The sequence below is a fragment of the Giraffa tippelskirchi genome, chromosome 8 (genome assembly GCF_054371585.1).
Source record: "Giraffa tippelskirchi isolate mGirTip1 chromosome 8, T2T-mGirTip1v1.2.pri, whole genome shotgun sequence".
NCBI classification, from domain to species: domain Eukaryota; kingdom Metazoa; phylum Chordata; class Mammalia; order Artiodactyla; family Giraffidae; genus Giraffa; species Giraffa tippelskirchi.
In genome coordinates, this window is record NC_137282.1 from 66,234,859 (window position 1) to 66,250,589 (window position 15,731).

The following is a 15,731-nucleotide window of genomic DNA, read 5'->3' on the forward strand; positions in this document are numbered from 1 at the left end:
TTTGCTTGCATTGGAGTTTGCGTTTCCACCTTGATTAACTTCACACTCTTCTGCCCTCAGGGACACTGTCAAGGGGGAGTGAGGAGCAGCCTGCACTTCCAGCTGTGAACACACGGTGGGGCGAGTGGTGCTCTCCCCTCTGGGAGCCCCAGGCCACAGGCATCCCAGTGAGGAGCCAGCTCTGTGCTCAGCTGAAAGGAGTTAGTCTCTCAGGAGCCTCTGAGCCCTTCCGTTTGGATCACCCAGGGTGGGCATTTACTGTGACAGAACAAATTGCCCTGAATTCCATGGACGGAAGAGCCTGGCTGTGTAGAGATCGTGAGTTGCCGTGAATCAGACACAACTGAGGACACAAAAATTCAATAGATTAAAACACTTTTTGGCGGCGGGGGGGGAGTGAAAGGGGGTGATGTGGGTTTTTTTGTCTTATAAAATAGCCAAGGGGAATCTAGTTTAAACCTAAATTCACATATATGGGATAGGTATAGCTCTCCGTCACCCTATTAAAAAAACTACTAAACTTTTCTGAAAGTTTATTTTGTAGCTTCCTTGAGCACTTCATTGTGAAGCTTTTTTTTTTTTTTTCTGAGACTTTGGCCTCATTAAAAAGTACGGTTTGCCTTTACTGGATAATTTTGTTCATTGGTTTCTTAGGGAATCTTGGTAATATTTGAGTTTCCTGGGGAGTATGGTCACATGACCTGGCCCTGGCCAATCGGTGGCTTCCACCTCCTTGGCCACTGTGATTGGCTCCGGACTGGGGCAGTGCCCAATCGGGGCTGAGGGCCGGGCCTCACGTTAGAAGCCAGGGGAAGAGGAGCTCTCGTCCTGCTCGGGTAGGGGAAGGGGTGGGGCCGGGGGAGGTCAGGCTCCAGCAGTGGGAGGGGCGTGAGGTCCGCCTGCGGCAGTTGGTGACCTTCCTGCTCCCCTCAGGGCAGAGCCGCCGGCGTGAGAATGAGGGCGCTGCTGAGCCCAGGGGCTGGGATGGCCTGTTGCTGCTGTGGTCCCAGAGCTCCACCCGAGACCTGAGGGAAGCCGTCTGCCCGTGAGTCCTCTCCCGCTTGTCTGTCAGCTTGTTTGAAACATGCTGGGTTTTCTGCCCAGCTGGCTAAGGGGAGTCCCTGGAAATGCAAGGGTGTGGGTTTTGGCAGACTTCAGGGAAGACATGCCAGATGAGCCTGGGAGACTCCAGCTTAATCTGGATTCAGGAGATATCTCTTCGGGCCAGCTAGTAATTGTAGGATAAGCCTAATGAGTCTTCACAGGATGAAGAGAGTAACGTGCCAAGGTAGCAATCGATGTCCTCATTCGAGAGGATGAAGCTGGTGCTCAGAGAAGGGGGGAACTTGGCCAGAGCAAGGAGGTGTGCACCCAGACAGAACCCCCAGATCCGGCCATTGGAGCTCAGGGAGGCCACTGGTGTGGCTTGTCCCTGTGGCAGGGGACGAGGCATGCAGCCCACCCTGATTCCTGCGGGGGCCTGACTTGGGAAGTGCCATCTGGTAGCTTTGAGACTCACCAAACCAAATTGCACTGGAGAGAGGAAGGACACCTTCCTTCATCCACCCCCCACCCCCGCCGGATTCCCACATACCCTGACCCCTTTCTCTGGATTTCGGAGCCATTTCCAGAGTCCCGCTCATATGACCTCATTCGAAGTGCACTGTGGACGAGCTGCCATCTGCAGCTGCTACCACAGAAGCCAAGGGCTTTAGCTCCCGAGTACCTCCCTTCCTTTGGAACTTGGGGGCCCTCTGCTCCCCACTTGCACACCACAGACCTTTGCTGAGGATTGTGGGGACCCTCACTCAGTTTGCAGCACGTTGTAGCCATCCCTGTCCTCTCAATACCTCCCTTGAAACTCAGCTTGTGAGCTCCTTTGGAGCAGCGTGGCCCACCTGCAACGCTGCAACGGAAGAGACACAGCTGACAGTGAAACAGCAGCTTAGATCTGACGGCCGGAAAGCTCTGTCAAAAGGGACCTCCCTCTTCACACCGTAGAGGCTCTAGGAGCCGCCAGGGTTTCGGAACCAGTGCTGGGGCCAAAAGGACTCCACAGCTGTTTTCCTTCCTGGGGAGGGTTCTGGCTCGAGTGGGAATGGCTCAAGTCTCCTAAGGTTCTGAAAGCCCACTGTGTGCAGATTCACGGTACACAGAGAGCAGAAGGTGGAGTCCTGTCCTGGAGGTGGTCACAGCTCACGGATGAGCCAGGCAGGCAGGCAGGCAGGGCATGAGAACACCTGAGCTGCCTTGATGAGTCAATGGTGTGGGGGCAGAGGAAGAGAAGCCGGTCTGCTCCCTCGTGTGGTGCCCAGGGCAGGTTGTCCCCAGAGGAATCCCTTACGACAGTGAGGACTATCACGGCTGTTTCCCAAGGGGTTCTGTCAGTGTGTGTCTTCCCCGGAGCGGTCAGGCCGTCTCTAAAATACACTGGCCATGGGCATTGCCTCTCCTTGGAACTTCCCATCTGTTTCTCTTTTTTATGGAACAGTGAATTTCTAGAGGGGTTCTGGGCCACAAGGATGTTGGGTCATTTTCTAGCCTTCTGTCATGAAGAACGCTTTCCTGGGCGTTGGGGTGGTTTGTTGTAACAGCTCCCTTTCTTGGCTTCTTTTGGGAGCTGGTGCAACAAGAGGAGCTCAGCCTCTGCCTTCTGGCTGAGATGGCACCCTTCAAACAGCAATGCCTGCCTGGAGATAATGATGGCATTTGCCAAAAGGGCTTCGTTTGGCACGTGGTATCTTGAAAGGACGTACAACGTCCTTTCAGATATCAAAGGCTAGTTCAAAGGACATAAACATGAGAACTCTCCAGTGGAGTCTTACAGTAGGTGGAGCGTCCGAAAAAAACTGCTTCAGTCATTTCACTGAGAGTCATTGATTGGGGACACCAAGAATATAGGAAGGAATGCAGAAAGAAAAGATGAAATTGTGTTCAGGATCGGGCGGAGGGATGAACAGGGCGTGCTTGCCTTGAATCCAGGCTTTGTTGGGGGGTGGGGCATAAAGATGGAACGGGTCTGAAACTACAAAGTGGTGATGGTAACACAGTATCACCAGAGTTACACAACAGTGTTCCCAAATTGCAACAATGATGAAAAAGTTTACTAATCCCAACTTAACCAACAAAAATACAGGAAACCATGCAAAAAAGAAAACATCACCAGAAAGGTGGAAACAAACCAAACGCAAAGCAGTTCGGGGGAAAGGAACTCCATGTCCCCTGGGGGCAGACCGAGTTGACGGCGTCCACGGTGAGCAGACAGGGATGGAGGCTGCAGAGCCGACCGCTCCCCTGGACGTGGTGTTTCCGGCAAGGGCTCTGGGTCTCTGTCCAGAGCGGGGGCTCGTTCTCCCTGCAGGGGTGGGTGAGTCATCGTGGGCGTCTGGGTGTTGCGCGGGAGCCAGGGCAGGCTCTCCCTGCCGAGGCGGTGACTCCTCCTCTGCCTCGGGTTCTCCTGCCAAAGGCCGAGCAGGTAGAGGTGCACGTGGAGGTGGAGGTTCTGGCTGAGGGGGTGGGACATCAGTGCCTGGGGCTGGGGGTCCTGCAGGCACGGAGATCCGATCTGCCCGGTGTGCTGGCCAGTACCCAGCTGGCCTGGTGTCTCTGCGAGGGCAAGTCTCGGTTCTCCATCTGCCCTCGGTGGATCCCTGGGTCCTGCACCTGGAGCCACCACCTCTGTAGGGACAGGTCTGGGAAGTGGAGCCTGGTTCCAGTTGGAGGCCAGTGCTAGAGCTGTGGGAGAAGCATCGTTTGCCCGCAGGCCAGCCTTGGCATGTGCGTATCCCGGGACAGAAAGCTTCCAAGAGATTCCCAAAGAATACCCAGGGTCGGATGTCTTTTGGGACTGAAGTGTGCAAGATGGGGGGCGGGGGGTGTGAGGCCAGCGCTTGCTGCAGGCCCAGCAGCAGCTTTCGGGGACTCGTCCCTGTGTAGCTCAGCACCCCCTCCGCACACACTCCCGTACACCAGCCCCAGCGTCCTCACCTCTGTGCTCTGGCGTGCTGGGCTCCAGGTCCTCCTGCTGCCTCAGAGGCCGGGGTTCTCGGGACTCTGGGTCGGAGCCGGGTGTGCTGAGCTCCGTGGCAGCCTCAGACTGGGCCGCCGGGTGTATCCTGGGTGGTGTCTCGGCAGCAGGCCTTCCCCGCCTCCGCTTCGCCCCCGGTGGGGCTGATGCCTCCGTGGGCACGCTCACCTGGAGCCTGCACTGGGCCTCACGGGCGGGGGGGTGGTGCTCCGACCCCTCCCTCCGGGAGCTGGATGGGGTGTCCCCGTCCTCGGCCTCATCACGTGGGAAGCTCTGCAACGACAGTGACCGTCAGCCAGCCATGCTGGGAGTTTTCCGAGCTGGGCCTGGCCAGTGGAGCCGCTGCTTCGGCCTGCTCGAACTTCTCTGCCCAGAAGGGTCAGAGACGTGTGTCTGCTCAGATCCCCACCCGGGAGGAAAGAGACCCACCTGAGGGTGTGAGGTCAGCCTGGGCGGCCGGCCCTGCCCGCACCCTCCCCATCCCGCCCAGCATGCTCTCCCCTGGGGTGTGGACACAACTTGTCCGCAGGCTTCTGACCCCACATCCACCTGGGCTTCCTTGAGGGAGACACACCCCGAGAAACCCGCATCCACACACACAGGCAAAGGACCCGGTGTTTCCGGGTGGCATGGGAGAGGTGGCCTGGCCCGGCCTGGGGCTCCCCGTGTTACCTTTCTGTTTCTCCGGGCAAAGGGCCAGAGGCGTCTCGGGGGTGCCCTGAGCCAACGTCGACAGGGTGCCCACGCACACTGCCTGTGAGCTCTCCTGAGGCCCCGGCCTCTGGGCAGGGGCAAACAGCAGAACATCTCGGCAGCAAGTGATCTGGCTGGGGGCTCCTCTCCACTCTCGAGGCCTGGATACCCGGGTTGCGGGTTCTGTTGGGTTCTGTTGCCGGCAGGTGACATCATTTCCTGGGGTTCGTGCTGAGGTCCCTTCCCCAAAACTTCCCAAGGGAATCTCTGGGTTTCTGACTGCTCGACCACCACCCTTAAGCCATGTGCAGGCACAGTGACACCCACCCAGCCCAGCCGACAGCCCTGGGGAGGCCTGGGTGCAGCCAGGGCCTGAGCTCCGAGGGCCCCGCTGCTCTCAGACCAGGCTCCTTCTTCTCATAAGTGGTGTGGCCCTGGACAAGCATATGCCCCTCAGGGTTTCCCCAGTCTCTCCATCTGCAGAGTGGCGGTCATTCTCCCATCTGCTTCCTAGGTCTGTCGGCCTACGAGCAGCTCCATGCCTTTCCACCTGGGGCCGATATCACGTGGAGCGTGTGCGCTGAGACTTCAGAAAGAAAGATTCCTTCCTGGGCTGACACAGCACAGAATGGGGCAGAACGAGGCCTGGATGTGCCGTGGTACCCAGGAAAAGGCACTCCCCCTCCTGACTGTTTTGAGACCCCGCATCCAAGTTGGAGGACCGAAAGGAAGACTCGAAGGTCTCCCTCTCTTATAGAAGAGAGTGGCCAACTTTCTGGTCCTCTGTTTCCATTGAGATTCTGTTCAAGTGTCCCAGCTCGGCTTCTGCGGGTGGCTGAGCTTCTAATGGCTCCCTGCGTTCTTGTCTTTTCCTCTCCAAACCTTCCGTCCTTTTCCCCCTTCTGGGGTGGATGGGCGCTGTCATTGCTTCTACCTTCGAGACAGATTGATGAAAAGTCTGGACCATCGACTCCTTTCCTCTCTTTGGTTCCGTGTCTCTCTCTGGCTGTGTCCCTCTCTTTTCCTTTCTCAATTCAGTCTGTGTCTTCCTCTTTCTCTCTCGTGTGTGGACGGATGGATGCTAGGAATGCACATGTATATGATTAGATGAGGGTTATGTTTTAGGGATAGGTTAGAGGGAGAGAAAGGCTTTAGGTCGGAGTTGGTCATGGGGGAAGGGTCAAGGGTGGTGGTGGTGTTTCTTGGACTCTGAGTGCTGTGCATTCTTCGTCTCTTTCCATATGAACCCCTTCTCAGATACACCACTTGCAAGGAGTCTCTCGTGTTCCGTTTCCTCTCTTTTGCATTTGTGAATGCTTAGCTTCTCTGTTGTGAAGAGGTTCCATTGGATGGAAACCCATTGGTGTACTTCGTGTACCTCTTTCCCTTACTTGAAGAGACCCATTTCTACCTCCGCCCAGCAAATGGCAAGGAGACTCTGATGTTAAGGAGCCTTTGACCTACGCTTCTTTCTAGCTATCTCATGACATCAGCCTTTAGGGTGAGGTTTTCCCCGATATTGAGGTGGTCTGAGATCAAAACCAATAGCGTTCTTCAGATGTAGCTGTCTGGTTTTCCCATGGACATGTATTGAAGAGGCTTTCTTGTTCCCATTTGGATATTCTCCCCTTCTGTGTCAGAGATGAGTTGAGCATGGATGCTGGGGTCTGTGTCTGGACCCTCAACTTTATTCCATCGATCTGGATCTGTGTGTGTTGTTGTATTCCCAATAGCATACTGTCCGGCTCCTGCTGCTGCTGCTGCGGCTAAGTCACTTCAGTCGTGTCTGACTCTGCGCGACCCCATGGCCTGCAGCCTACCAGGCTCCTCCGTCCAGGGCATTTTCCAGGCAAGAGTACTGGAGTGGGTCGCCATTGCCTTCTCCGATACTCTCCTGAGGATCCTAGTTTGGTCGTCTAATTTCCTTTCACACAACCTTGGATGTCCGTATCGGGGCTTTTTCGTCGGATTGTATTGACAATTTAGGCTCTTTTCTGTTTCCGTACCCCTTTTGCAATTCTTGGTTGGGTGCGAAAATGCATTGGCATTTTGGGAGGAATAGCATCGAAGCTGTGGATTGCCTTGTGGGGCTGGGATATCATTTTCCAAATAGGAATTCTTTCAAGCCCTGAGCACAGCTTCTCTTTCCAGGGATTGGTGTGGGCTTGATCTTCCTTCTTCCATCTCTCGCCGTTTTGTGAGAACAGGTCCTTCCTTCCCTTCTGGGTTAGATGGACCCGTGGGGATCACTTCAGTGAATGGCATTGTCAGTGGGGGCGATAATTCCCTTCTCATTGGAAGACTTTGCTGTGAGTATTAGAAATGCAAGTGATTTCTCTTCCCCTTCCTCCCTGTCCATCTCTCAGAGCCACCGGGAAACAGAGGCCTCACCCAGGGTCACACAGGCCTGAGGAGGTACAACTAGACTGTTGATTCTTCAGGCCCTCAGTGCTGGACATCATCCGGGATACTCTGTGTGTGTCTTCCTCAGTCTGGTGTCCCTTCAGACCTTTCCCTAGTTTTCACAGGCTTGTTGTGTTGGTGTTCTTTGTCTGTTTGGAGACACATCCTTGATAAGCTTTGTGTTTCCACTCATTCGTCTCGCGATGTATGACCTGTCTTTTGCTTTTGTACTGAGGTCTTTCCCACAGTAGATATCTTTGATTTTGCAAAGTCCACTGTATTCTCCTGGTTTTTTTTGTGGACTGCCTTTTAGTTTTGTGTGTGAAGACTCAAAGCACGTGTCCGGTTTCTGCTCATTGTTCCTCTAGATTTGTGACAAGTTTTCATGGAATGTTTGTCTAGGGATAACTGGAAGTGAACTCGGTGTAAGGTGTCAAGTCTCCATCTCCATTCATGTCATCCCCTGCAGTTTCCAATACCCTGTTCCTGAGTGGTTTTGGAGACCTTGTGGGAAGTTTGCTTGCATTGGAGTTTGCGTTTCCACCTTGATTAACTTCACACTGTTCTGCCCTCAGGGACACTGTCAAGGGGGAGTGAGGAGCAGCCTGCACTTCCAGCTGTGAACACACGGTGGGGCGAGTGGTGCTCTCCCCTCTGGGAGCCCCAGGCCACAGGCATCCCAGTGAGGAGCCAGCTCTGTGCTCAGCTGAAAGGAGTTAGTCTCTCAGGAGCCTCTGAGCCCTTCCGTTTGGATCACCCAGGGTGGGCATTTACTGTGACAGAACAAATTGCCCTGAATTCCATGGACGGAAGAGCCTGGCTGTGTAGAGATCGTGAGTTGCCGTGAATCAGACACAACTGAGGACACAAAAATTCAATAGATTAAAACACTTTTTGGCGGCGGGGGGGGAGTGAAAGGGGGTGATGTGGGTTTTTTTGTCTTATAAAATAGCCAAGGGGAATCTAGTTTAAACCTAAATTCACATATATGGGATAGGTATAGCTCTCCGTCACCCTATTAAAAAAACTACTAAACTTTTCTGAAAGTTTATTTTGTAGCTTCCTTGAGCACTTCATTGTGAAGCTTTTTTTTTTTTTTTCTGAGACTTTGGCCTCATTAAAAAGTACGGTTTGCCTTTACTGGATAATTTTGTTCATTGGTTTCTTAGGGAATCTTGGTAATATTTGAGTTTCCTGGGGAGTATGGTCACATGACCTGGCCCTGGCCAATCGGTGGCTTCCACCTCCTTGGCCACTGTGATTGGCTCCGGACTGGGGCAGTGCCCAATCGGGGCTGAGGGCCGGGCCTCACGTTAGAAGCCAGGGGAAGAGGAGCTCTCGTCCTGCTCGGGTAGGGGAAGGGGTGGGGCCGGGGGAGGTCAGGCTCCAGCAGTGGGAGGGGCGTGAGGTCCGCCTGCGGCAGTTGGTGACCTTCCTGCTCCCCTCAGGGCAGAGCCGCCGGCGTGAGAATGAGGGCGCTGCTGAGCCCAGGGGCTGGGATGGCCTGTTGCTGCTGTGGTCCCAGAGCTCCACCCGAGACCTGAGGGAAGCCGTCTGCCCGTGAGTCCTCTCCCGCTTGTCTGTCAGCTTGTTTGAAACATGCTGGGTTTTCTGCCCAGCTGGCTAAGGGGAGTCCCTGGAAATGCAAGGGTGTGGGTTTTGGCAGACTTCAGGGAAGACATGCCAGATGAGCCTGGGAGACTCCAGCTTAATCTGGATTCAGGAGATATCTCTTCGGGCCAGCTAGTAATTGTAGGATAAGCCTAATGAGTCTTCACAGGATGAAGAGAGTAACGTGCCAAGGTAGCAATCGATGTCCTCATTCGAGAGGATGAAGCTGGTGCTCAGAGAAGGGGGGAACTTGGCCAGAGCAAGGAGGTGTGCACCCAGACAGAACCCCCAGATCCGGCCATTGGAGCTCAGGGAGGCCACTGGTGTGGCTTGTCCCTGTGGCAGGGGACGAGGCATGCAGCCCACCCTGATTCCTGCGGGGGCCTGACTTGGGAAGTGCCATCTGGTAGCTTTGAGACTCACCAAACCAAATTGCACTGGAGAGAGGAAGGACACCTTCCTTCATCCACCCCCCACCCCCGCCGGATTCCCACATACCCTGACCCCTTTCTCTGGATTTCGGAGCCATTTCCAGAGTCCCGCTCATATGACCTCATTCGAAGTGCACTGTGGACGAGCTGCCATCTGCAGCTGCTACCACAGAAGCCAAGGGCTTTAGCTCCCGAGTACCTCCCTTCCTTTGGAACTTGGGGGCCCTCTGCTCCCCACTTGCACACCACAGACCTTTGCTGAGGATTGTGGGGACCCTCACTCAGTTTGCAGCACGTTGTAGCCATCCCTGTCCTCTCAATACCTCCCTTGAAACTCAGCTTGTGAGCTCCTTTGGAGCAGCGTGGCCCACCTGCAACGCTGCAACGGAAGAGACACAGCTGACAGTGAAACAGCAGCTTAGATCTGACGGCCGGAAAGCTCTGTCAAAAGGGACCTCCCTCTACACACCGTAGAGGCTCTAGGAGCCGCCAGGGTTTCGGAACCAGTGCTGGGGCCAAAAGGACTCCACAGCTGTTTTCCTTCCTGGGGAGGGTTCTGGCTCGAGTGGGAATGGCTCAAGTCTCCTAAGGTTCTGAAAGCCCACTGTGTGCAGATTCACGGTACACAGAGAGCAGAAGGTGGAGTCCTGTCCTGGAGGTGGTCACAGCTCACGGATGAGCCAGGCAGGCAGGCAGACAGGGCATGAGAACACCTGAGCTGCCTTGATGAGTCAATGGTGTGGGGGCAGAGGAAGAGAAGCCGGTCTGCTCCCTCGTGTGGTGCCCAGGGCAGGTTGTCCCCAGAGGAATCCCTTACGACAGTGAGGACTATCACGGCTGTTTCCCAAGGGGTTCTGTCAGTGCGTGTCTTCCCCGGAGCGGTCAGGCCGTCTCTAAAATACACTGGCCATGGGCATTGCCACTCCTTGGAACTTCCCATCTGTTTCTCTTTTTTATGGAACAGTGAATTTCTAGAGGGGTTCTGGGCCACAAGGATGTTGGGTCATTTTCTAGCCTTCTGTCATGAAGAACGCTTTCCTGGGCATTGGGGTGGTTTGTTGTAACAGCTCCCTTTCTTGGCTTCTTTTGGGAGCTGGTGCAACAAGAGGAGCTCAGCCTCTGCCTTCTGGCTGAGATGGCACCCTTCAAACAGCAATGCCTGCCTGGAGATAATGATGGCATTTGCCAAAAGGGCTTCGTTTGGCACGTGGTATCTTGAAAGGACGTACAACGTCCTTTCAGATATCAAAGGCTAGTTCAAAGGACATAAACATGAGAACTCTCCAGTGGAGTCTTACAGTAGGTGGAGCGTCCGAAAAAAACTGCTTCAGTCATTTCACTGAGAGTCATTGATTGGGGACACCAAGAATATAGGAAGGAATGCAGAAAGAAAAGATGAAATTGTGTTCAGGATCGGGCGGAGGGATGAACAGGGCGTGCTTGCCTTGAATCCAGGCTTTGTTGGGGGGTGGGGCATAAAGATGGAACGGGTCTGAAACTACAAAGTGGTGATGGTAACACAGTATCACCAGAGTTACACAACAGTGTTCCCAAATTGCAACAATGATGAAAAAGTTTACTAATCCCAACTTAACCAACAAAAATACAGGAAACCATGCAAAAAAGAAAACATCACCAGAAAGGTGGAAACAAACCAAACGCAAAGCAGTTCGGGGGAAAGGAACTCCATGTCCCCTGGGGGCAGACCGAGTTGACGGCGTCCACGGTGAGCAGACAGGGATGGAGGCTGCAGAGCCGACCGCTCCCCTGGACGTGGTGTTTCCGGCAAGGGCTCTGGGTCTCTGTCCAGAGCGGGGGCTCGTTCTCCCTGCAGGGGTGGGTGAGTCATCGTGGGCGTCTGGGTGTTGCGCGGGAGCCAGGGCAGGCTCTCCCTGCCGAGGCGGTGACTCCTCCTCTGCCTCGGGTTCTCCTGCCAAAGGCCGAGCAGGTAGAGGTGCACGTGGAGGTGGAGGTTCTGGCTGAGGGGGTGGGACATCAGTGCCTGGGGCTGGGGGTCCTGCAGGCACGGAGATCCGATCTGCCCGGTGTGCTGGCCAGTACCCAGCTGGCCTGGTGTCTCTGCGAGGGCAAGTCTCGGTTCTCCATCTGCCCTCGGTGGATCCCTGGGTCCTGCACCTGGAGCCACCACCTCTGTAGGGACAGGTCTGGGAAGTGGAGCCTGGTTCCAGTTGGAGGCCAGTGCTAGAGCTGTGGGAGAAGCATCGTTTGCCCGCAGGCCAGCCTTGGCATGTGCGTATCCCGGGACAGAAAGCTTCCAAGAGATTCCCAAAGAATACCCAGGGTCGGATGTCTTTTGGGACTGAAGTGTGCAAGATGGGGGGCGGGGGGTGTGAGGCCAGCGCTTGCTGCAGGCCCAGCAGCAGCTTTCGGGGACTCGTCCCTGTGTAGCTCAGCACCCCCTCCGCACACACTCCCGTACACCAGCCCCAGCGTCCTCACCTCTGTGCTCTGGCGTGCTGGGCTCCAGGTCCTCCTGCTGCCTCAGAGGCCGGGGTTCTCGGGACTCTGGGTCGGAGCCGGGTGTGCTGAGCTCCGTGGCAGCCTCAGACTGGGCCGCCGGGTGTATCCTGGGCGGTGTCTCGGCAGCAGGCCTTCCCCGCCTCCGCTTCGCCCCCGGTGGGGCTGATGCCTCCGTGGGCACGCTCACCTGGAGCCTGCACTGGGCCTCACGGGCGGGGGGGTGGTGCTCCGACCCCTCCCTCCGGGAGCTGGATGGGGTGTCCCCGTCCTCGGCCTCATCACGTGGGAAGCTCTGCAACGACAGTGACCGTCAGCCAGCCATGCTGGGAGTTTTCCGAGCTGGGCCTGGCCAGTGGAGCCGCTGCTTCGGCCTGCTCGAACTTCTCTGCCCAGAAGGGTCAGAGACGTGTGTCTGCTCAGATCCCCACCCGGGAGGAAAGAGACCCACCTGAGGGTGTGAGGTCAGCCTGGGCGGCCGGCCCTGCCCGCACTCTCCCCATCCCGCCCAGCATGCTCTCCCCTGGGGTGTGGACACAACTTGTCCGCAGGCTTCTGACCCCACATCCGCCTGGGCTTCCTTGAGGGAGACACACCCCGAGAAACCCGCATCCACACACACAGGCAAAGGACCCGGTGTTTCCGGGTGGCATGGGAGAGGTGGCCTGGCCCGGCCTGGGGCTCCCCGTGTTACCTTTCTGTTTCTCCGGGCAAAGGGCCAGAGGCGTCTCGGGGGTGCCCTGAGCCAACGTCGACAGGGTGCCCACGCACACTGCCTGTGAGCTCTCCTGAGGCCCCGGCCTCTGGGCAGGGGCAAACAGCAGAACATCTCGGCAGCAAGTGATCTGGCTGGGGGCTCCTCTCCGCTCTCGAGGCCTGGATACCCGGGTTGCGGGTTCTGTTGGGTTCTGTTGCCGGCAGGTGACAACATTTCCTGGGTTTCGTGCTGAGGTCCCTTCCCCAAAACTTCCCAAGGGAATCTCTGGGTTTCTGACTGCTCGACCACCACCCTTAAGCCATGTGCAGGCACAGTGACACCCACCCAGCCCAGCCGACAGCCCTGGGGAGGCCTGGGTGCAGCCAGGGCCTGAGCTCCGAGGGCCCCGCTGCTCTCAGACCAGGCTCCTTCTTCTCATAAGTGGTGTGGCCCTGGACAAGCATATGCCCCTCAGGGTTTCCCCAGTCTCTCCATCTGCAGAGTGGCGGTCATTCTCCCATCTGCTTCCTAGGTCTGTCGGCCTACGAGCAGCTCCATGCCTTTCCACCTGGGGCCGATATCACGTGGAGCGTGTGCGCTGAGACTTCAGAAAGAAAGATTCCTTCCTGGGCTGACACAGCACAGAATGGGGCAGAACGAGGCCTGGATGTGCCGTGGTACCCAGGAAAAGGCACTCCCCCTCCTGACTGTTTTGAGACCCCGCATCCAAGTTGGAGGACCAAAAGGAAGACTCGAAGGTCTCCCTCTCTTATAGAAAAGAGTGGCCAACTTTCTGGTCCTCTGTTTCCATTGAGATTCTGTTCAAGTGTCCCAGCTCGGCTTCTGCGGGTGGCTGAGCTTCTAATGGCTCCCTGCGTTCTTGTCTTTTCCTCTCCAAACCTTCCGTCCTTTTCCCCCTTCTGGGGTGGATGGGCGCTGTCATTGCTTCTACCTTCAAGACAGATTGATGAAAAGTCTGGACCATCGACTCCTTTCCTCTCTTTGGTTCCGTGTCTCTCTCTGGCTGTGTCCCTCTCTTTTCCTTTCTCAATTCAGTCTGTGTCTTCCTCTTTCTCTCTCGTGTGTGGACGGATGGATGCTAGGAATGCACATGTATATGATTAGATGAGGGTTATGTTTTAGGGATAGGTTAGAGGGAGAGAAAGGCTTTAGGTCGGAGTTGGTCATGGGGGAAGTGTCAAGGGTGGTGGTGGTGTTTCTTGGAATCTGAGTGCTGTGCATTCTTCGTCTCTTTCCATATGAACCCCTTCTCAGATACACCACTTGCAAGGAGTCTCTCGTGTTCCGTTTCCTCTCTTTTGCATTTGTGAATGCTTAGCTTCTCTGTTGTGAAGAGGTTCCATTGGATGGAAACCCATTGGTGTACTTCGTGTACCTCTTTCCCTTACTTGAAGAGACCCATTTCTACCTCCGCCCAGCAAATGGCAAGGAGACTCTGATGTTAAGGAGCCTTTGACCTACGCTTCTTTCTAGCTATCTCATGACATCAGCCTTTAGGGTGAGGTTTTCCCCGATATTGAGGTGGTCTGAGATCAAAACCAATAGCGTTCTTCAGATGTAGCTGTCTGGTTTTCCCATGGACATGTATTGAAGAGGCTTTCTTGTTCCCATTTGGATATTCTCCCCTTCTGTGTCAGAGATGAGTTGAGCATGGATGCTGGGGTCTGTGTCTGGACCCTCAACTTTATTCCATCGATCTGGATCTGTGTGTGTTGTTGTATTCCCAATAGCATACTGTCCGGCTCCTGCTGCTGCTGCTGCGGCTAAGTCACTTCAGTCGTGTCTGACTCTGCGCGACCCCATGGCCTGCAGCCTACCAGGCTCCTCCGTCCAGGGCATTTTCCAGGCAAGAGTACTGGAGTGGGTCGCCATTGCCTTCTCCGATACTCTCCTGAGGATCCTAGTTTGGTCGTCTAATTTCCTTTCACACAACCTTGGATGTCCGTATCGGGGCTTTTTCGTCGGATTGTATTGACAATTTAGGCTCTTTTCTGTTTCCGTACCCCTTTTGCAATTCTTGGTTGGGTGCGAAAATGCATTGGCATTTTGGGAGGAATAGCATCGAAGCTGTGGATTGCCTTGTGGGGCTGGGATATCATTTTCCAAATAGGAATTCTTTCAAGCCCTGAGCACAGCTTCTCTTTCCAGGGATTGGTGTGGGCTTGATCTTCCTTCTTCCATCTCTCGCCGTTTTGTGAGAACAGGTCCTTCCTTCCCTTCTGGGTTAGATGGACCCGTGGGGATCACTTCAGTGAATGGCATTGTCAGTGGGGGCGATAATTCCCTTCTCATTGGAAGACTTTGCTGTGAGTATTAGAAATGCAAGTGATTTCTCTTCCCCTTCCTCCCTGTCCATCTCTCAGAGCCACCGGGAAACAGAGGCCTCACCCAGGGTCACACAGGCCTGAGGAGGTACAACTAGACTGTTGATTCTTCAGGCCCTCAGTGCTGGACATCATCCGGGATACTCTGTGTGTGTCTTCCTCAGTCTGGTGTCCCTTCAGACCTTTCCCTAGTTTTCACAGGCTTGTTGTGTTGGTGTTCTTTGTCTGTTTGGAGACACATCCTTGATAAGCTTTGTGTTTCCACTCATTCGTCTCGCGATGTATGACCTGTCTTTTGCTTTTGTACTGAGGTCTTTCCCACAGTAGATATCTTTGATTTTGCAAAGTCCACTGTATTCTCCTGGTTTTTTTTGTGGACTGCCTTTTAGTTTTGTGTGTGAAGACTCAAAGCACGTGTCCGGTTTCTGCTCATTGTTCCTCTAGATTTGTGACAAGTTTTCATGGAATGTTTGTCTAGGGATAACTGGAAGTGAACTCGGTGTAAGGTGTCAAGTCTCCATCTCCATTCATGTCATCCCCTGCAGTTTCCAATACCCTGTTCCTGAGTGGTTTTGGAGACCTTGTGGGAAGTTTGCTTGCATTGGAGTTTGCGTTTCCACCTTGATTAACTTCACACTGTTCTGCCCTCAGGGACACTGTCAAGGGGGAGTGAGGAGCAGCCTGCACTTCCAGCTGTGAACACACGGTGGGGCGAGTGGTGCTCTCCCCACTGGGAGCCCCAGGCCACAGGCATCCCAGTGAGGAGCCAGCTCTGTGCTCAGCTGAAAGGAGTTAGTCTCTCAGGAGCCTCTGAGCCCTTCCGTTTGGATCACCCAGGGTGGGCATTTACTGTGACAGAACAAATTGCCCTGAATTCCATGGACGGAAGAGCCTGGCTGTGTAGAGATCGTGAGTTGCCGTGAATCAGACACAACTGAGGACACAAAAATTCAATAGATTAAAACACTTTTTGGCGGCGGGGGGGGAGTGAAAGGGGGTGATGTGGGTTTTTTTGTCTTATAAAATAGCCAAGGGGAATCTAGTTT

At 54.9% G+C, this 15,731-nt stretch overlaps 2 protein-coding genes across 2 annotated transcripts in view; one reads left to right on the forward strand and one right to left on the reverse strand.

The window, feature by feature from the left end:
• LOC145517098 (uncharacterized) overlaps window positions 1-15,731 on the forward strand; it is a 437,457-nt gene that overhangs the window by 403,748 nt on the left and 17,978 nt on the right. Inside the window, exons 115-119 of the mRNA XM_081519356.1 lie at window positions 61-318; window positions 934-1,045; window positions 7,699-7,956; window positions 8,572-8,683; window positions 15,337-15,594. The gene's annotated coding sequence lies outside the window, so the exon portion shown is untranslated. The remainder of the gene's footprint in view (window positions 1-60; window positions 319-933; window positions 1,046-7,698; window positions 7,957-8,571; window positions 8,684-15,336; window positions 15,595-15,731) is intronic.
• Window positions 10,398-12,530, reverse strand: LOC145517288 (uncharacterized). Its single transcript, XM_081519565.1, has 3 exons — window positions 12,338-12,530; window positions 11,626-11,938; window positions 10,398-11,373 (listed from the first exon to the last, which is right to left on the reverse strand). Exons 1-3 carry the CDS (start codon window positions 12,470-12,472, stop codon window positions 10,745-10,747), a joined length of 1,077 nt encoding a protein of 358 aa, XP_081375691.1. The 5' UTR covers window positions 12,473-12,530; the 3' UTR covers window positions 10,398-10,744.